Source organism: Cervus canadensis, chromosome 4 (assembly GCF_019320065.1).
Source record: "Cervus canadensis isolate Bull #8, Minnesota chromosome 4, ASM1932006v1, whole genome shotgun sequence".
Taxonomy (NCBI): Eukaryota; Metazoa; Chordata; class Mammalia; order Artiodactyla; family Cervidae; genus Cervus; species Cervus canadensis.
Genome location: NC_057389.1, coordinates 1,773,314 through 1,795,985, shown reverse-complemented (window position 1 = coordinate 1,795,985; position 22,672 = coordinate 1,773,314). Strand labels below are relative to the sequence as shown.

General features: G+C 40.6%; 1 protein-coding gene across 4 annotated transcripts in view; it reads right to left on the bottom strand.

The window, feature by feature from the left end:
* Positions 1-22,672, bottom strand: part of TMEM232 (transmembrane protein 232) — a 253,790-nt gene that overhangs the window by 222,950 nt on the left and 8,168 nt on the right. For 2 of the 4 annotated variants that reach the window (XM_043464492.1, XM_043464495.1), the window contains exon 2: positions 14,941-15,022. The exons of 1 other annotated variant lie outside the window; for it this stretch is intronic. In XM_043464492.1, coding sequence (XP_043320427.1) covers positions 14,941-15,005 — 65 coding nt within the window. In that variant the 5' untranslated portion in view covers positions 15,006-15,022. Of the gene's footprint in view, positions 1-14,940; positions 15,023-20,023; positions 20,127-22,672 lie in introns of those variants that run through there. One more of the 4 variants, XM_043464493.1, reaches the window with a different exon arrangement.

Genomic DNA, 22,672 nt, shown 5'->3' with positions numbered 1-22,672 from the left:
GAAGTTCTGACTTTTTACCCCTGGCTACTCTGCTGTTCTCAACATACACCTTTTATTACATGGCCTAAGATGTCTGTTCCAACTGCTACAATCACATCCTCGTTCCAACTAAAAAAATAAAGGCAGACATGGTGAGGAACAGGAAAATATACTACTCTTTTGAGAAAGGCACATAAGACCCTGAATAGCCAAAGCAATCTTGAGAAGGAAAAGTGGATTTAGAGGAATCTGGTCCCTGACTTCAGACTATAGTACAAAGCTACGGTAATCAAGACAGTATGGCACTGGCACAAAACACAAATATATACCAATGGTGCTGGATTAAAGGGCTCAGAGGTAAGTCCATGCACTTACAGTCACCTAATCCATGGCAAAGGAGGCAAGCATATACAATGGAGAAAGGACAGCCTCTTCAATAAGTGGTGCTGGGAAAACTGGACAGATGCTTGTAAAAAAATGAAATTAAAAACACTTCTAACACCATACACAAAAATAAACTCAAAATGGATTAAAGACCTAAACGTAAGTCTGGATAATATAAAACTCTTAAGAGGAAAACATAGGCAGAACACTTTTTGACATAAATCACAGCAAATCCTTTTTTGACCCAACTTCTACAGTAATGAAAATAAACAAATGATAGCTAATTAAACTTAAGGTTTTGCATAGCAAAGGAAACCTTATAAACAAGATGAAAAGACAATCCCAAGAGTGGGACAAAATATTTGCAAACTAAGCAACTGACAGGCTTCCCCAGTGGCTCAGTTGGTAAAGAATCTGCCTGCAATGCAGGAGACCTGGGTGTGATGCCTGGGTCAGGAAGATCCCTGGAGAAGGAAATGGCAACCCACTCCAGTACTCTTGCCTGGAAAATCCCATGGACAGAGGAGCTGGGCAGAGAGGAAGGGCTTAATCTCCAAAATATAAAACAGCTCATGCAGCTCAATATAAAAAGAACAAACACCCCAATAAAAAATGGTCAGAAGGACTTCCCTGGTGGTGCAGTGGCTAAGAATCTGCCTGCTAATGCAGGAGACATGGGTTCAATCCCTGGTCTGGGAAGATTCCACACGCCATGGAGCAACTAGGCCCCTGAGCCAGAGATAATGAGCTCACACTCCAAAGGCCATGTGTCACAACTACGGAAGCCAACTCACGCTTAGGGCCTGTGGGCCACAGTTACTAAGGCTGAGTGCCTAGAGCCCATGCTCCACAGCAAGAGAAGCCACAGCAACGAGAAGCCTGTCCACTGTAACACAGAGGAGTCCCCGCTCACTGTGACTCAAGAAAACCTGTGCAAAAAGCAAGGAAGACCCAGTGGAGCCAAAAAATAAATAATTTTTTTTAATGGGCAGAAAACCTAAATAGATATTTCTCCAAAGATATCCAAGAGGCAGATGAAAAGATGCTCAACATCATTAACTATTAGAGAAGTGCAAATCAAAACCATAATGAGGTAGCATCTCACACCAGTCAGAATGGCCACCATAAAAAATCGCTACAGACAATAAATGCTGGAGAGGGTGTAAAGAAAAGGGAACCCTTTTACACTGTTGGTGAGAATATAAATTAATACAGCCACATGGTAAACAGTATGAAGGTTTCTTTAAAAACTAAAAATAGAAATACCATGTGACCCAGCAATCCCACTCCTGCGTATATACCCGAATAAAACCATAATCCAAAGAGATACCTGCATTCCAATGTTTGTTACAGCACTATTTACAATAGCCAGGATATGGAAGGAACCTAAACAGCCACCAACAGAGGAGTGAATAAAGAAGATATGGTGTATATATATACATATACACACACACACATACACAAATGAAATATTACTCAGTCATAAAAAGAAATAATGCATCTGTAGCAACATGGATAGACCTAGAAATTATACTGGGTTAAGTGGCAGAGAAAGACAAATATCATATGTAGAATCTTAAAAAAATGATACAAAAGAACTTACCTATAAAACAGGAACAAAGTTACAGATGTAGAGAACAAATTTATGCTTGCCAGGGGTTGTGGCAGTGGAGGGGTCAATCGGAGGATGGGGATTGACATATATATACTACTTTATATAAAACAGATAACTATTAAAAACCTACTGTACAGTACAAGAGATAAAAAATAAAGAAGGAACAATCTATTTGTAAGACATATATTAAGTTAACCTTAAAAATGCATTCCAACATGCATTCAGTTCAGTTCAGTTCAGTCGCTCAGTCGTGTCTGACTCTTTGCAACCCCATGAATCACAGCACACCAGGCCTCCCTGTCCATCACCAGATCCCGGAGTTTACTCAAACTCATATCCATTGAGTCAGTGATGCCATCCAGCCATCTCATCCTCTGTGGTCCCCTTCTCCTCCTGCCCTCAAATCTTTCCCAGCATTAGTGTCTTCTCCAATGAGTCAACTCTTTGCATGAGAGTTGACTTTGCATGGCCAAAGTATTGGAGTTTCAGCTTCAGCATCAGTCCTTCCAGTGAACACTCAGGACTGATCTCCTTTAGGATGGACTGGTTGGATCTCCTTGCAGTCCAAGGCATTAGATGCAGACAAATATTGTTTGATTCCACTATTTATACAAGATACCTCAGGCAGCCAAATTCACAGAGTCAGAAAGTACACGGGGAGATGCCAAGGGCTGAGGGTGGGGGTAAGTAATGAGGGGGAGTGTTTAATGGGTAGAGTTCCAGTTTAGGAAAGCCAAAAGTTCAGGAGGTGGATGACGGAGGAGTTGCACAACAATGCGAATGTGCATAGAGCCACTGAACTGTGCAGTGAAATACGGTGAAAATAGTAAGCTTTATATTATGCGACTTTTTCCAAAATAAACACGTTAAAAAGGCACCAGATGCCAGTGGTACATATCACTTCTGCTGAGACATCACTGGCCAGGATTACCCCCATGACCACACCCAGCAGCAAGAGGAGAAGCTGAGAACTGTCTTCAAGGATGGCTCATGCCTCCAGCTACAAGTTCTATCACTGCAGAAGAAAACGGGAATGGGAGGAGGAACTATCAGCAGCCCTTGCATTGGAGATCATAGTTTATCATAAAGAGACAAATACTAGCACAGGCTGCCACCCACTGAAGTACTGACTGGCAGTTCCTTGGACCATTTTCATTGCTGCTACCCTACTAAATTTCAATGATATCCTTTCTGAAGCAAATGCCAGGTTGTGGAAGAGAGACTCATATTTCATTAGCCCATCACTTTTTTGTGATTCTTGACAACAGCTCAACAGCTTTCTGTGAGCCTAAAGTGGGTAAAGGACAGCATTTGGGATGCGATGTGCTTCCTTCCACGGTGAAAGAAAAATTTGCTACTTTGGTGACTGTGTTGAGGGAACAGTATCGTGAGAAAAAGTCTCAAGAGCCTGCCCAAATGTAGGGAGATTTAAAACAAAGGGATAACTCTAGAAAAACTTGCTTCCCAGGACTTTGGAAGACTCAAGACCGAATAACCACCACAGGATACCTGGGAATGGCTTCACTTTTTCCTCTATATTAAGCTATGAATGATTGACAGTTGAGTTGAGGGCTAGGAAAAATCCAATGTCTGAAAACATTTCCCAAAACGAAGGTCTTCGTGATTAGTGCCTGCACTGGACACAGACATCATGCAGAATCTCGGATCACTTGATGCCTGCATGACCTCACACCCCCAGACGCTGAGCCTGCCCTCCCCTCTCACACGTGGAGTAGGAAGGCTGGGCAGCACAACTGGGAAGTAGGAATGAGTCAGCATCTCTGGGTAAATCTTCACCAAGGGAAATGCTGGACAGGAGTGGACGGAAGAGATGAATTCCCCTCCTGAGTATCCACATTACGGTCTATTTTGAGATGTGTTTTTTCCTTAAAATCTCTCTTGATTAATCCCAAATGTCAAGTATAGACAAGGTTCTTTGCTGTGTCTCTTTAAGGAAAGTTGTGATTGAATGATCGGAGTGGTTGGTGATATATCAAGATTTCTTGTCTCATTTTCCTTTTTTTCTCCAATGTCACTGAATTGAACTTGTATGCTTCATATCAATATTAAGATCTGAATCCTCTTCTTTTATCATGCTGTCTAGAGATTTGAACCAAGAAATGATGTACACCCAAGTATAAGAGGATTGTTGTCTCTAAGCTCTTGCAAGACCCTATATACTTCATGCAGATAATCTCATAAGTACCTGCTGATCTCTTTTGGGGCAACACAGCCTAAAGGAAATTATATTGAATGTGTCCACACTCTTTATGGACAACCAGCTCTTAAATTACCATGGTGGTGGCTTAGTCACCAAGTCATAGTTGACTCTCTGTGACCCCATGGACTATAGCCCACCAGGCTCCTCTGTCCATGGGATTCTCCAGGCAGGAATACTGGAGTGGGTTGCCATGCCCTCCTCCAGGGGACCTTCCCCATCCAGCGATAGAACCTGGGTCTCCTGCATTGCAGGCAGATTCATATTTCTGCCTAAATCATTTGCAGCCAACCCAAATGCTACAAGCATAGATGTTTTAGGTTAAAAGTAATAGACCTAATTGAAAGGTCTTAACCATTAGAATTTCACTTAAAGGATTACAGCAATTCAGACAAGTGAAAAATAAGGACTATAGATCAAATAAACAGTGACCAGTATATAAAGATGAGTATAGAAAAGTTTCTTCCTACTGCTGACAGCACAAAATTAGAGCCCACACTACAGAGGTATATTGTATTAATTTTACAATAGTATATTGGTATATATTATTAAATAGTATTTATATATTTGTATTGATTTATATATATAACAGTATTTGATATCAAAATCATTATAAATATATACTATAAATATATAAAATTTTTAAATATTTAGAGTATCAAAAACATTACTAAAAGAGAAAATTTTCAGGCTTATTAACATTTCAGAAAGCTTTGAAGACTATAGGAATATAACTCCCAGGTATAGAAAAAAGAAGTCAAGCAGCTTCTGTGAGACAGATGTAAAATAATCTAATAATTTGACTAAATCTTCCTAATGTAAGATTTATATTCTTTTTAATTTTTTCTGGTCAGCTAATAAATGTGTATGGTTGATACAAGTCTTCAAAATCTTTTGGTCTTTTCCATCTCTAAAATGAAGGAGAAAACGCAAAAGACCATAGTCCACCTTGATAAAACATTTCTTAGTTATAAAAGAAAACAGTAACAAAACAGTATGTTCTGAACAAATAATCCACTGCAAGATTGATGCTTCTCTCTGGTCCAGAAATGTGTGGACTTCAGCACCTCACTTAAAGAATTTACATGGAGCCCTACATGCATTTTTTAACAGATGCCACACTAAGCCTGCCAAGCTCTTGTTTCTAGGAAAAATAAGTGAAGCAAATCCAGTATGAGGTCTGACAATTCGTGCAACATATTTAAAAAAAAAAAAGGTAACATCCCTTCACGCAACATAGGTCTCCACCTCATCTCAAAGAGGTGATCCCAGGGGGAGACTCTGGTTTACTTTGATGCAAGAGGCAGCTGATACAGGACAAACTGTGTTTTCTAAATGACTGTATGGTTAAAAAAAAAAAAAAATCCAGGATTTTCAAGGTGCTGAAAAGTTACAGGAGACTCTCTACACATTGTCTGACTAAATATCTGAGGTAAGAGCAATCTCTTCTTCCAACCTCAGGGGGCCGTAGAGAAAGCCACCTTGCTGCTCAGCAGAGAAGGAAAGAGAAAGAAAAGAAAAGAAAAAGAAAAAAGTATATATATATATATATGATCAATCTCAACATAGATTTATACCTCAGTCTTTAGACTTATCAACAAATTATAAAACCACCATACTTACCTCCACAATATGCTCAAAAATATGTGCTGGAACCCTGAAACTATAAATCTACATAGAAGATTTGAATAAAGATAAAAGAATGGCTAGAAGTTTAAGATACATTTTTGAAAACTGAGTGGGTAAACTGGTAACAAGAGAGAATTAGTCATGTGGAAAACAGAGCATGTATCAGAATAATTTATTCAAAATACGGTAGAAGAAACCAAAAGGATGGAAAATGAGGACAGGAGTAAAAGACATGAAATATAAAATGAGATGGTCTAATATGCACTCCATCAAGTGTCTCACAAAAAGAGAAAGGTAATATCTGAAAGAACGATATCTAATATGTTTCAGGAATGATGAAGGAGACACAGTCCACAGATACAAAGGGTATAAGAAATCCAGTAAAATAATTTTTTAAATAATTTATCACATCAGAGTAAAACTGCAGAATACAAGGGAAAAAGACATTTTTTAAGGCACCCAAAGTTGGGGGAAACAGATTAACCTTTAAAGAAATAGCATCAAAATTTCAACTAACTTCCCAATAGCACAAATGGAAGCTGGTAATGGAATGATATCAATGTGCTGGGGGATAAAACAATGAAAGTGATAACAGACCAAGGATAATTCCATACTCAGTTTTAAATTTCTTTCAAAAATAACATTTCTTTCAAGAATAAAATAAAGATACATTCAGACTAACAACAACAAAAAAATCTCACTATGGTAAACTCAAAAAGTTATACATCTGGCAAAAGAAAAACCAGTCTGAGAAGTAACAAATAATGAAAAGGAAAGTATTGAACCATAAATAAAATATAAAGGGAAATTAACTGTTCAAAATAGTAATGAAGCCTAGTGAGATTTTAAACACACACACACACACACAAAATACAACTTAAGTGTTAAAGTTTGAAACAAATCATGCTTAATTGCAAAATGTTCATAGCATTCCTTTTAAATCAAGACTGTGATAAATATGCTTAGAATTAATGAGAGAATTTAGCAGTATCTCTATGTAAAATCAATATACAAAAATCAATTATCCTTCTAATGGCAATAGCTAGATATGTATTTTAAAATGTGCATAAAACTTATAACAGGATCAAAAATACCAAATACAAAGGAATAAATCTAAGAATAGACAGATAGTACTTCTATAAAAATAACATCTAACTAAGAACATAAAACACCTGTATTGGGAATATATAAGACACTGATGGAATAAATTAAAGACAACACAAACACATACTGTGTTTATAGATTAGAAGAATTAATATTGTGAAAATGACCATAGTACCCAAAACAATCTACAGATTCAATGCAACCCATATCAAAATACCAATGGCAATTTTCACAATATTAGAACAGACGATTTTATAATTTGCATGCAGACATAAGAGACCTTGAATGGCCAAACACATCTTGAGAAGGAATACAGCTGGAACTGCCACATGATCTGATTTAGACAAAAGCCACAAAGCTACAATAATCAAAACTGCATGGTGTTGGCACAAAAACAGATACACAGATCAACGGAAAAGAATAGAAAGCCCAGAAATAACCCTATACATTTATGGCCAACTAATCTACAACTAAGGAGACAAGGCGAAAAGGCAGTCTTCTCAGTCAATGGTGCTAGGAAAACTCGACAGCCACAAAGAATTAAAATTAGATGTTTTCTCACGCTATAAACAAAATTAACTCAAAATGGATTAAAGACCTAAATGTCATACTGGAAATAAATAAATAAAACTCCTAGAAGAGCACTTCTCTGGTGGTACAGTGGATATGAATTCACCTGCCAATGCAGGGCACACAGGTTCGATCCCTGGTCCAGGAAGATTTCACACACCTTGGGCCAACTAAGCCCATGTGCCTCAGCTACTGAAGCCCCGTGTTCAAAAGCCCATGATCTAGAGCTACTGCAAGAGGAGTCAGCACGAGAGAAGCCACTGCGATGAGAAGCCCACGCAATGCAGTGAAGGGCAGCCCTGCTCGCATCACTAGAGAAAGCCCGTGCACAGTGAAGAAGACCCAGCACAGACAAAAGTAAATAAATAAAAAAAAAATTGAAAAGAAAACCTCCTAGAAGGAATCATAGAAAACTCTTCAATGTAAATTACTGCAAATGTCTGTTGGATATGTCTCCTAAGGCAAAGGAAACAGAAGTGAAAATAAACAAATGGAACCTAATTAAATGTAAAAGCTTCACTTAAGAAAGGAAACCACCAATCAAGTGAAAAATAATCTTCTGAACAGGAGAAACTATTTGCAACTGACATGACTGATAAAGGATTAATAACCCAAACTCACAAACAGCTCATATAACTCAATATCAAAAATAAACAAACATCTTGATTAAAAAACAGGCTGAAGACCTGAGTAGACAGTATTCCAAAAAAAGATATACAGGCCAACAGGCACATGAAAAGATGCTTAACACCTCTCATCAGAGAAATGCAAATCAAAACCACAATGAAATGTCACCTCACACCTGTCAGAACGTCTGTCATCAAAAAGACCACAAATAATGAACACTGATGGGGATGTGGAGAAAAGGGAATTCTTGTACAACGTTGATGAGGATGTGGGGAAAAGAGAATTCTTGAACAATGTTGATGAGGATGTGGAGAAAAGGGAACTCTTGTACAACATTGATGAGGACGTGGGGAAAAGGGAATTCTTGTACAACATTGATGAGGATGTGGAGAAAACGGAACTCTTGAACAACGTTGATGAGGACGTGGAGAAAACGGAACTCTTGAACAACGTTGATGAGGACGTGGAGAAAAGGGAACTCTTGTACAACGTTGATGAGGACATGGGGAAAAGGGAACTCTTGTACAGTGTTGATGAGGACGTGGGGAAAAGGGAACTCTTGTACAGTGTTGATGAGGACGTGGGGAAAAGGGAACTCTTGTACAGTGTTGATGAGGATGTGGGGAAAAGGGAATTCTCGTACAATGTTGATGAGGATGTGGAGAAAAGGGAATTCTTGTACAATGTTGCTGGGAATGAAACTGGTGCAGCCATGGTGCAAAACAATGTGGAAGTTCCTCAAAAACTGGAAAAGAATTACCATATGATCCAGCAATTGCACTTCTAGGTACACATCTGAAGAAAATGAAAACACTAATTTGAAAAGATTAAGCACCTCAACGTTCACTGGCAGCATTTACAACCACCAAGATATGAAAGCAATCTAAGTGTTCATTAACAGATGAATGGATAAAAAATGTGATATAAACATTAAATGGAATAATACTCAGCCATAAAAGTGAATGAAACTTTCCTATTTGCAACATGGACCTGGAGGTTATTAGGCTTACTGAAATAAATCAGATAGAGAAAGACAAATATTTTATGTTACCACTTATATTTTGAGTGCAAAAAATATAAATGTAACAAAACAGAAAGAGACTCACAGGTAGAGAGAATAAACTATCAATTACCACAGGGGAGAGGGAAGGAGGTGGGGACAAGGTCGAGGTAGGGTATTAAGAGGTACACACTACTATGTATAAAATAAATAAGCTACAAAGATATATTGTACATCACAGGGAATATAGCCAATATTATAATAACTTTAAATGCAGTAGTTTCCAAAAATTTTAAATCACTATATTCTATGCCAGCAACTATTATTTTTAACTACACCTTGATAAAATAAAAATTTTAAGTAGAAATAACATGCAGGATTATTACTGAAGAAGAAACTTGAAAAATGTTTCATATTGACTATTAAATATTATCACTAAATGACAGTGGTTAAAGCAGTTTGGTATTAATACAAAAAGGGACAGGGAGTCCCCAACAGTCCAGTGGTTTGGACTTGGTGCTTTCGCTAAAAGGTCCCAGGTTCAATCCCTGTCCAGGGAACTAAGAATCCACAAACTGCACAGTGTGGCCAAAATAATAATAATAAGGGACAAATAGACCAGTGAAATAGAAAAGAGAGCCTAGAAACATACCCACTATATGTGGACTCGATTTATGTAACAGTTGTGCTAGAAAAATAGTGAAGAAAGATATTCTTTTTGATACATGGTACTAATCAATTTGGTATGCACACAAAAATTAGGAATTGGACCTTCACTTAACAGCATTAACAAAAGTCATTTCCATATATGTTAAAAGAAAAAACAATAAGATTTTTAAAAACATAATTTATAACAATATCCACCTGATCTTGTGGTATAGACAGACATTTTTAACCAATTTACAAAAATGACTAATCATTAAAGATAGAATTAATGATACAAATGAACTTACTTACAAAACAGAAAGACTCACAGACTTAGAAAATGAACTCTTGGTTGCCAAGGGGATGCAATAGCTAAGGACTTTGGGAATGTCATGTGCACATTGCTATATTTAAAATGGATAACCAACAGAAATGTATTGTACGGCACGGGAAACCCTCAATGTGACGTGCCAGCCTAGATGAGAAGGGGCTTGGAGAATGGATACATGTATATGTGTGGCCGACACCCTTCACTGTTTATCTGAAATTATCACTCTATTGTTAACTGACTATTCAGCTCAGTCGTGTCCGACTCTTTGTGACCCCATGGACTGCAGCAAGCCAGGCCTCTCTGTCCATCACCAACTCCCGGAGTTTACTCAAACTCATGTCCCTTGAGTCAGTGATGCCATCCAGCCATCTCATCCTCTGTCCTCCCCTTCTCCTCCCGCCTTCAAACTTTCCCAACCTCAGAGTCTTCTCAAATAAGTCAGTTCTTCACATCAGGGGCCAAACTACTGGAGTTTCAGCTTCAGCATCAGTCCTTCCAATGAATACCCAGGACTGATCTCCTTTAGGATGGACTGGTTGGAACTCCTTGCAGTCCAAGGGACTTCTCAACACCACAGAGTCCTCTCCAACACCACAGTTCAAAAGCATCAATTCTTCTGTGCTCAGCTTTCTTTATAGTTCAACTCTCACATCCATACATGACCACTGGAAAAACCATAGCTTTGAATAGACAGACATTTGTTGGCAAGGTAATGTCTCTGCTTTTTAATATGCTGTCTAGGTTGGTCATAACTTTCCCTCCAAGGAGCAGGCAACTTTTAATTTCATGGCTGCAGTCACCATCCTCAGTGATTTTGGAGCCCAACAAATAAAGTCTCTCACTGTTTTCATTATTTCCCCATATATTTGCCATGAAGTGATGGGACCGGATGCCATGATCTTAGTTTTCTGAATGTTGAGCTTTAAGCCAACTTTTTCACTCTCCTCTTTCACTTTCATCAAGAGGCTCTTTAGTTCCTCTTCACTTTCTGCCATAAGGGTGGTGTCATCTGCATATCTGAGGTTATTGATATTGCTCCTGCAATCTTGATTCCAGCTTGTGCTTCCTCCAGCCCAGTGTTTCTCATGATGTACTCTGCATAGAAGTTAAATAAGCAGGGTGACAATATACAGCCCTTGATGTACTCCTTTCCCAATTTGGAACCAGTCTGTTGGTCCATGTCCAGTTCTCACTGTTGCTTCTTAACCTGCACACAGATTTCTCAGGAGGCAGATCAGGTGGTCCAGTATTCCCATCTCTTGAAGAATTTTCCACAGTTTGTTGTGATCCACACAGTCAAAGGCTTTGGCATAGTCAATAAAGCAGATGTTTTTTGGGAGCTCTCTTGCTCTCACAATGATCCAATGGATATTGGCATTTTGATCTCTGGTTCCTCTGCCTTTTCTAAATTGAGCTTGAACATCTGGAAGTTCACAGTTCATGTACTGTTGAAGCCTGGCTTGGAGAATTTTGAGCATTACTTTACTAGTGAGTGAGATGAGTGGAATTGTGCAGTAGTTTGAGCATTCTTTGGCATTGCCTTTCTTTGGGACTGAAATGAAAACTGACCTTTACCAGTCCTGTGACCACTGCTGAGTTTTCCAAATTTGCTGACATATTGAGTGCAGCACTTTCACAGCATCATCTTTCAGGATTTGAAATAGCTCAACTGGAATTCCATCACCTCCACTAGCTTTGTTCATAGTCATGCTTCTTAAGGCCCACTTGACTTCACATTCCAGGATGTCTGGCTCTAGGGGAGTGATCACACCATCCTGATTATCTGGGTTGTGAAGATCATTTTTGTATAGTTCTTCTGTGTGTTCTTGCCACCTCTTCTTAATATCTTCTGCTTCTGTTAGGTCCCTACCATTTCTGTCCTTTATTGAGCCCATCTTTGCATGAAATATTCCCTTGATATCTAATTTTCTTGAAGAGATCTCTAGTCTTTCCCCTTCTATTGTTTTCCTCTATTTCTTTGCATTGATCACTGAGGAAGGCTTTCTTATCTCTCCTTGCTATTCTTTGGAACTCTGTATTCAAATGGGTATATCTTTCCTCTTCTCCTTTGCCTTTAGCTTCTCTTCTTTTCTCAGTTATTTGTAAGGCCTCCTCAGACAATCAGTTTTGCCTTTTTGAATTTCTTTTTGTTGGGGATTGTCTTGATCATGGGGCTCCCCTCATAGCTCAGTTGGTAAAGAATCTGCCTGCAATGCAGGAGACCCGGGTTCAATTCTTGAGTTGGGAAGATCCCCTGGAGTAGGAAATGGCAACGCACTCCAGTGTTCTTGCCTGGAGAATCCCATGGACAGAGGAGCCTGGAGGGCTACAGTCCATGGAGTCGCAAGAGTCAGACATGACTTAATGACGAAAGAGAGAGATCACTTGATCAGTGCCTCCTGTACAATGTCACGAACTTCCCGCCATAGTTCTTCAGGCACTCTATCAGATCTAATCCCTTGAATCTATTTGTCACTTCCACTGTATAATCATATGGAGAAGGAAATGGCAACCCACTCCAGTACTCTTGCCTGGAAAATCCCATGGATGGAGAATCTTGGTAGGCTACAATCCATGGGGTCGCAAAGAGTTGGACATGACTGAGCAACTTCACTTTCACTTCCACTGTATAATCATAAGGGATTTGATTTAGGTCATACCTGAATGGTCTAGTCGTTTTCCTACTTTCAACTTTACCCCAGTACAAAATGGTTTTGGCATTAAAAAAAAAAAAAAAGAAAGAAAGAAAAAAGACAGAATTAACATGTTCTGTTTGATATAGTCAATAATTCCATCCCTAGGTATGTACTTTAGGAAATGGAATGGAAAATATAATTTTACATATCTTCTTATATATTAAAGTGAAAAAGTGAATGGAAATAATATATGCCACAATTATAATTGGAAGGACATGTGGTCTAAGCGGTTTATCTGCTATCTATTCTTTATTAATTAATTGGGGCTTCCCAGGTGCCACAAGTGGTAAAGAACCCACCTGCCAACACAGGACATGTAAGAGATATGGGTTCCATCCCCGGGTCAGGAAGGTCCCCTGGAGAAGGAAATGGCAACCCACTCCAGTATTCCCACCTGGAGAATCCAATGGACAGAGGAGCCTGGGGGATCCATAGTGTCACATAGAGTTGGACACGACCGAAGTGAGTTAGCACACATGCACGCATTCTTTATTAAAGAAAAATATTTGAAACAAACAGAAATATGTCAACACATAAGTTTTATTATAAACTCTGTTGTGCTCTTTAAGTTCTTATAAACTTCTTGAACTTCCTTGGTGCTACAGCGGCCAGGAGTCCCCCTGCCAGCACAGGGACAGAGGTTCAATCCCCAGTCCAGGAGGACTCCACAAGCTGCAGAGCGACTGAGCCCATGTGCCACAGCTACTGAGCCCCTGCTCCAAGTCCACGAGCTGGAAGGACTGAGCCCACAGGCCACAGTGACTGAAGCCCATCCACTCCAGGGCCTCTGCTCCACAGCGAGAGAAACCCCTGTGGCAGAAAGAAGCCACGCACTGCAGTGAAGAGGGGCCCGCCCACCACAACCACACTCACTGCAGTGAAGAGGCCCCGCCCACCACAACCACACTCACTGCAGGAAGAGGGGCCCGCCCACCACAACCACACTCACTGCAGTGAGGAGGGGCCCGCCCACCGCAACCACACTCACTGCAGTGAGGAGGGGCCCGCCCACGGCAACCACACTCACTGCAGTGAGGAGGGGCCCGCCCACCGCAACCACACTCACTGCAGTGAGGAGGGGCCCGCCCACGGCAACCACACTCACTGCAGTGAGGAGGGGCCCGCCCACCGCAACCACACTCACCGCAGTGAGGAGGGGCCCGCCCACGGCAACCACACTCACCGCAGTGAGGAGGGGCCCGCCCACGGCAACCACACTCACCGCAGTGAGGAGGGGCCCGCCCACGGCAACCACACTCACCGCAGTGAGGAGGGGCCCGCCCACGGCAACCACACTCACCGCAGTGAGGAGGGGCCCGCCCACGGCAACCACACTCACCGCAGTGAGGAGGGCCCCGCCCACGGCAACCACACTCACCGCAGTGAAGAGGGCCCCGCCCGCCGCAACCGGAGAAAGCCTGAGCACGGCAACGAGGACCCGGCATAACTAAGGAAGCTCTTAAATTTCTCAGAATCCCTAATCATTTTTAAATTAACAAACTTTGGTCTAGCAACTTACTTCACTTCAGAAATCTATCCCAAAGAAATACTTTCATTTGTGGATAATATTCTTCTGTGGCTTACTGTGAAACAGCAAAGGGCTTAGAAATAACTAAGATGCTTCATCATTCAGTAGTTATTGAATACTTTCTCTTATGCATTTCATGGTACCGCAACTTAAAAGACTATGATTATAGAACAAGGCTTAGTTTAAAAATATAGAATTCAAAATTTTTGAAATATATGATCTTACAGAAAATCATTACAAAGTTATTAATTTATAGAATAGTAAACCTTAGCATTTATATTCTTTGTTACTTAACTATGAGGGATTCCCTGGTGGCTCAGTGGTAAAGAATCTGTCTGCTGATGCAGGTTTGATTACTAGGTCAGGAATATACCCTGCAGAAGGTAATGGCAACCCACTCCAGTATTCTTGCCTGGGAAATACAATGGACAGAGGAGTCTGGTGGGCTACAGTCCAAGGGGTCACAAAACAGTTGGACACAACTTAAGGACTAAACAACAACAGTGAATTATGAGTAATTATATTTTACTGTTCACAGTTTTCTGTAACTTTCTAAATCCTACAATATAATGGGTCTACTACTTTAATAATATGAAACTTTCTTTCAAACTTACTTTGGTTTTTCATAAGAGGAAGATACTACTCCAGATTTACCAATCACAGGTGATTTGTTAGGCATGTTGACAGATCATAAACCTAAAGAGAAATATTAAATTTTATATTAGAATACAAATGCACTCACAGAACCCAGTAATACATTTCATGCAAATTCATGATTTAATGGGAAAAGAGTGGCAAGGAGAAAAATCAGGCTTAAGAGTAAAACTATATTAAGGAAGAACTTAAATTTAAAATTCAGACCTAGGAGTCAAACTCAGCTTTGAAGTCCATGTTATTTATATTGTGTCACCATTATAAACTGACCCTTTCATATAATGCTCAGTCTTTGTTATACTTTAGCAGTTTAATCGGCAAAACCATTTAAAGAGCAGTGCAGCATAGTAAAGAGAATACAACCAGACTGATTTACTGAATTATATCTGTCTTCTCACTTGTACAATGGGAATAGTACCTCCTTATAGAGTTTCTGGAAGAAATAAACAACTCAAAATACTTAGATTGGTTAGAAAAGAGCCTGGCATACAATAAGCTTTATCTAAGTGCTTGTGATAATCATTAGATTACTATGCTTTCTGTTTTTTTTTTTTTAAATCACTTGTAAAGTTCTTTTTATGTCTGTTTTTCTGCCATTTAGATTATGCTTTCTCTGCTGACTCTCACATCTACATTTATTACCCTTGTGAAATATTTCTGAGCACATTTTATTAGTCTATGACCAAAACTAGGTCATACTATTTTGTGTTTACTGGCATAGTCAGACACATAATGAAGTAATGAAATGGATAGACTTATATTGAATTATTTTGCATTTCATTTTTTAAGATAGCTAATTTTTTAAACTGGGTCATTAGTCAAGGTTCTGGAACGAAGTGGACAGCACCCTTAAATGGGGGTAACTAAATAAAGAGATATTTCCAAATGTGTGAGCAGAGTTATTCAAGTAAAAAATAAAGTTTAGAAAAGTCCAAGATGCGCCATTCTCAGGGGCTGGCAAGAAGAGAGGGAACCATTACTACTCTCAGGACCGATGGGCAGCAGGACCCAGGGTGAGGAGCTGTAGAGGACGGTGCTCAGGGAGCACCTTTGGCCTTTGATGGGGAGGTGCATCTGACCTGAGCCTGCCAAGAGGGAGCCCCGGCACCGCACTCCAAGCATCTGCCCGCGCTTCCACCTGCTAAACCAAGAGGGAGCCCCCGGCACCGCACTCCAAGCATCTGCCCTGCTTCCACCTGCTAAACCAAGAGGGAGCCCCCGGCACCGCACTCCAAGCATCTGCCCGCGCTTCCACCTGCTAAACCAAGAGGGAGCCCCCGGCACCGCACTCCAAGCATCTGCCCTCCTTCCACCTGCTAAACCAAGAGGGAGCCCGAGTGGGCACCGCACCCAAGCATCTGCCCGCGCTCCCTGCTAAACCTAAAGGAGAGCCCCCGCACCGGCACTCCAAGCATCTGCCCTGCTTCCACCTGCTAAACCAAGAGGAGCCCCGCACGCACTCCAAGATCTGCCCTGCTTCCACCTGCTAACCAAGAGGGAGCCCCAGCACCGCACTCCAAGCATCTGCCCTGCTTCCACCTGCTAAACCAAGAGGGAGCCCCCGGCACCGCACTCCAAGCATCTGCCCGCGCTTCCACCTGCTAAACCAAGAGGGAGCCCCCGGCACCGCACTCCAAGCATCTGCCCTGCTTCCACCTGCTAAACCAAAGTAGATGCTGGAAGGCTCAGGGCAAAGAGGAGAAAGGGTAATGGGGGGGTAATGGGGAAATACACAGCAATAAAGAGGCATCCGTTCAGTTCAGTCACTCAGCCATGTCCGACTCTTTCCGACCCCATGGACTGCAGCAAGCCAGGCCTCCCTGTCCATCACCAACTCCTGGAGTCTACCCAAACCCATGTCCATTGAGTTGGTGATGCCATCCTACCATCTCATCCTCTGTCGTCCCCTTCTCCTGCCCCCAATCCCTCCCACCATCAGGGTCTTTTCAGATGAGTCAGCTCTTCGCATCAGGTGGCCAAAGTATTGGAGTTTCAGCTTCAACACCAGTCCTTCCAATGAACACCCAGGACTGATCTCCTTTAGGGTGGACTGGTTGGATCTCCTTGCAGTCCAAGGGACTCTCAAGAGTCTTCTCCAACACCACAGTTCAAAAGCATCAATTCTTCGATGCTCAGCTTTCTTTATAGTCCAATTCTCACATCCGTACATGACTACTGGAAAAACCATAGCCTTGGCTAGATGGGCCCTTGCTGGCAAAGTAATGTCTCTGCTTTTTAATATGCTGTCTAGGTTGGTCACAACTTTCCTTCCCAGGAGTAAGCATCTTTTAATTTCATGGCTGCAATCACCATCTGCAGTGATTTTGGAGCCCCCCAAAATAAAGTCTGACACTGTTGCCACTGTTTCCCCATCTATTTGCCACAAAGCGATGGGACCAGATGCCATGATCTTAGTTTTCTGAATGTTGAGCTTTAAGCCAACTTTTGCACTCTCCTCTTTCACTTTCATCAAGAGGCTCTTTAGTTCTTCACTTTCTTCCATAAGGGTGGTGTCATCTGCATATCTGAGGTTATTGATATTTCTCCCAGCAATCTTGATTCCAGCTTGTGCTTCCTCCAGCCCAGTGTTTCTCATGATGTACTCTGCATATAAGTTAAATAAGCAGAGTGACAATATATAGCCTTGACGTACTCCTTTCCCAATTTGGAACCAGTCTGTTGTTCCATGTCCAATTCTAACTGTTGCTTCCTGACCTGCATATAGGTTTCTCAAGAGGCAGGTCAGGTGGTCTGGTATTCCAATCTCTTTCAGAATTTTCCACAGGTTATTGTGATCCACACAGTCAAAGGCTTTGGCATAGTCAATAAAGCAGAAATAGATGTTTTTCTGGAACTCTCTTGCTTTTTCTCTGATCCAGTGGATGTTGGCAATTTGATCTCTGGTTCCTCTGCCTTTTCTAAATCCAGCTTGAACATCTGGCAGTTCACAGTTCACATATTGTTGAAGCCTGGCTTGGAGAATTTTGAGCATCACTTTACTAGCGTGTGAGATGAGTGCAATTGTGCAGTAGTTTGAGCATTCTTTGGCATTGCCTTTATTTGGGATTGGAATGAAAACTGACCTTTACCAGTCCTGTGGCCACTTCTGGGTTTTCCAAATTTGCTGGCATATTGAGTGCATCATAAACAGAAAATATCATTGTCTATTACTGCTTCTAATTAATTCATGTCCATTAGAACATAGAGCAGATGTATTTTTAAGTCAGCAACTATCCTGAGCTATTACAGGGATGGCATTCAGAATTGGCCTAACTTTAATATAAAAATGTAAGTTACTTCCAAGTAGGATTGATATATTCAGGAATTTTTTTTAAACAGTTAACATCTCATTGAATATTTCCACCTTAAAAGGCACTTAAAGAAAAAACAATAATTTAAGAGAAAGTGAACTGAAGACAAATGGACCTTAATCTGCTTGTGTTGGGCATACTGCTCTCTAGTCACCAAGGCGTGTCTGACTCTGCGACCCCATGCGCTCAGCTCACCAGGCTCCCCTGTCCTCTACTGTCCCCGAGTTTGCTCCAACTGATGTCCACTGAGTCAGTGATGATACTAGCTAACTGTCTCATCCTCTGCTGCCCTTTTCTCCTTTTGCCTTCAGTCTTTCCCAGCATCAGGGTCTTTCCAATGAGTCGGCTCTTGGCATCAGGTGGCCAAAGTTTTGGAGCTTCAGCATCAGTCCTTCCAATGGCATATTGACCTAGAGCTTTTAGCTGTTTCCTGATACATTTCACAGGACCAACTAGTATTAGTCATAATTTTTGAAACTGCAAAATTTAGAGACTTTTAGAATTATTTTAGAAAGTCTCCCTTGATGGCTGAACCTATTGTCCAAAGAGTCCTCACATCTGTGGGTAAAAGTGGTGGGTATCCGCGCCATCTACTCAGCACACAAGTTCCATAACACCCTGTTGATGAGACCTCCCCAGACTGGATGGGTAGAAAACACCAAATTGCTGTAAAAGACATACTTACTCTTAGAAGAGCATACCTTGGCAGTGAAAGTCCTTAACCAACACTAGTTTATGAGCCACTATTTGAATAGGACTGTGATATACGAGAGAGATAAGACTCTCTATTTTATTGTTACTCTTGCTTTTGGCCAAAAAAAGAAACAGTAACCAAATAACCTCAAAGCTCCAAAAAGAAAAGAGGAATGTCTTCAGAAATGTCTGCCATAGAGATGGTGGAATTACACCCTCAGGCAGGTAAATAAACAAAGAAAATAAGATTTAAAATGACTTCCCTTCTGGACCCCACAAAAAACTTAAAAAAAAAAAAAAAAAGAATATAAAAATGTCATCAACTTTCACCAAATTTTCCTAAGAATATTCCTCAAATTCTCAGTACCTCCTAAAACCTGAAGTCATCAACAAGGAATTGTTGCTATTATTATTATTATTATATGTGCAACAAGACTTTTTCCACTGTATTTCTACAACCAGAGTCACACATATTAACCATTAGTCAAGCCAAAACAGTCAACATCTAATATGCTCTTTGATAAAAAGGATTTTTGAACCATTTATTAAAACTCCCATGGGAGAGCTGTGCCTTTTATGCCTCCCCAAGACAGCTACATGCAGTGCTGGTGACTCTGAACTGTATAGAAAGAAACAAACAGTGGCTTCTCTCACGGTCTTCAGTAACCTGGATACCCTTCCTGGAGAGCTTGCACCTGGACAAACATGCCCTTCGCAGCAGAATACAAAGAAACTATAACGGGCTAAAAATAACTGCGTGACACACAGCTGGGGCAAATTACGAACCGTTAGATACAAAAAGGCCACAAATCAACCATCATCTGAGGGGCCGCGGGAAAAGCATACCGCGCCTGAGCCCTGCCCCCAGGACAGCCTCAGGGGTGAGCGGGCCCCAAGCCGCCCTGCAGCCTGCTACACTTGTCTGCCTTCTCGGTCACCGCTCGGAGGGGACCAGCCCGCCCTCCGCTGGGGTGAGCAAGGGCGCCCGATTCTACTTCGGTTTCCTCCTGCTACCTGAGTTCCCCGTCCGGCCTCTTACCTATTTCTACCAATTAGAGCGTCCAAGGACTAGAGTCAGCAACACCCTGCTGCTGCTGCTAAGTCGCTTCAGTAGTGTCCGACTCTGTGCGACCCCGTCCCTGGGATTCTCCAGGCAGGAACACTGGAGTGGGCTGCCATTTCCTTCTCCAACGCATGAAAGTGAAAAGTGAAAGTGAAGTCGCTCAGTCATGTCCGACTCTTCGCGACCCCATGGACTGCAGCCCACCAGGCTCCTCCGTCCATGGGATTTTCCGGGCTAGAGTACTGGAGTGGGGTGCCATTGCCTTCTCCGCAGCAACACCCAGACCACCTTAAGAGAGGAAGAGAAAGTGAAAACGAGGACACATACTTTCGAGTGTTCTGCTATCAAATACAAAAACTCACTTGGTTGACTCTGCTGGGAAATCGCAACAATTAAATGTAGAGATTCAAACGGACTGTTAAATTGGATCATTCCACATTTAGATCATTCTCAAGGAATAGCCATCATTTTTCCTGAATCAGAAAACTCTGATATAAGTGTAAAAATGAACTTTAAAAAAAAAATAAGGTAAATAGATCTTTAAGATTTAAATATCCTTTTATTCTCTATGGTACCCCAAAATGCAGAGTACTGACTGAATTTGTGGACTAAAATGGAAACAAAATCTTAGGTGAATAAAACTGAGCTTAAAGGCTAGATCAAAAGACTTTGAAATTGATCTTTTAAAATAAAGTCTATCAATTCTGAAATGAAAGGTTAAAAAACAATCATTACTGACATCAACTATTTCAAAAACCTACTCCTGCCTCTGCTCTTGATACAATCTCTTGGTGTATGTATCCAGCACCCACTACATAGTATGGTCTGCAACAAGGCCCGTCTTCTCTACCACATTCCAGAGATGATTTTCAATAATTTAAATAGACTCTGAAAATTTATCTTGCATATTTATCTGAAGTGGGCAAGTAAATAGCTTGTTTTTACTTTCTACTTCAGACATGATTTTTATATTAAATGATATCTACCCTTAAATTTATTTTAGTTCACAAAACACATCTGCAATCTAGTTTCTGTTATTGCCACCCTGAGACAATCTTTCCAAGGCTGACAGTGATCTCCAGGTGGACAATTCCACTGTCAGTTTCTCCATACTGGTCTCCCTGATCCCTGCTCTGTAGTTACTGATTCCACCATTCCTTCTGGAAATAAGTCTTTCTCATTCATCACATTTCTCCCTTGCCTTGTCTCCCTGCCTCTGTGACGTCCCCTCCTCAGATGCTTGTCAGGGGTAGTGGATAGATGTGTAAGTGCAGGAATCAACTTACTTTAAATTCTGTCTCCAGTGCCACAGACTGCATCTGTTACCGTGCAAATTGCTTAACTTGCAGATGCCTCAGTTTCCTCATATATAAAGTATCTTCTGTTAGTGACTCATTGTCAAGTGAAGAGTACAACTCATTAGTGTTTGCTCTTTGTGTAATACTCTAACCAATCACATAAATACAATAAACACCTTAGACATAAAAATTTATATAATTAATACACCACATGGCATGGATAGAATTGATAGTCATTAATTAAATCTGGGGTTATAAGGAAATGAAGATTCATCTACTATGCTCTCAATTCCTCTGCATGATTAAAGATTTTATAATCACATATGTGCTGTGCTGTGCTTAGTCACTCAGTTATGTCCAACTCTTTTCGACCTAACAGACTATAGCCCACCAGGCTTCTCTGTCCATGGGATTCTCCAGGCCAGAATATTGGAGTGGGTTGCCATGCCCTTCTCCAGGGGATCTTCCCAACTGAGGGATCAAACCCAGGTCTCCCACATTGCAGGTGGATTCTTTAGCATCTGAGCCACCAGGAAAGCCTGTCATACACACACACACACACACATATACACACATGTATATATATATTTTGGTCATAGCAAGTGTTTTGCAGGATCTTAGTTCCCCTACCAGGGATTGAACCGTGGCCTGAGGCAGTAAAAGTGCCACGTGCTAACCACTGGACCACCAAGGAATTTCCTACAATAAAATTTTTATAAGTACTGATTGACAATCACATAGATTTAATCATTTTTTCACAAAAGTTAATTAAAAATTACAAAGCAACTATATTTACATAGATACAGTATATATCTATTTCTTTAAATGTTAATAAACCAAAATAGACATAATATCTAACTATTTCAATACCAAAAGAATAACCCTAACACTTGAACAAAAACTATTTTAAAAAGGCTAATACAATCATTTAGTTTATCATTTTCTTTTATCCTTATGCTTATTCTTTCTCTCCAGAAAACCTTTATAAGGTGTTTTTATAAAGTTACTGCTTTACGCCTTTTAAAATTTTTTAAATTTCAACAGTCTTATCAGATCCCTATATAAATACATTTTAAGATTATCCAAGGTAGAAGATCTGGGTCTGTATGGGAAAATAAATTCATAGGGAAATCTCATCTGTAAGAATCCTAGATGAAACTACAAGGAAACCAAATCCAACAACACCAATAAAAAGAAAGGTTCTTTATAATTGAGAAAGGTCAACCTCAAAAGAGCAAAGATAATGTAATAGTATAAATCTATTGTTATAAGCCATAACATTGATGGATTTAAGGCAAAAAAAGAAAATTTTTTTTTTTAGAAAATA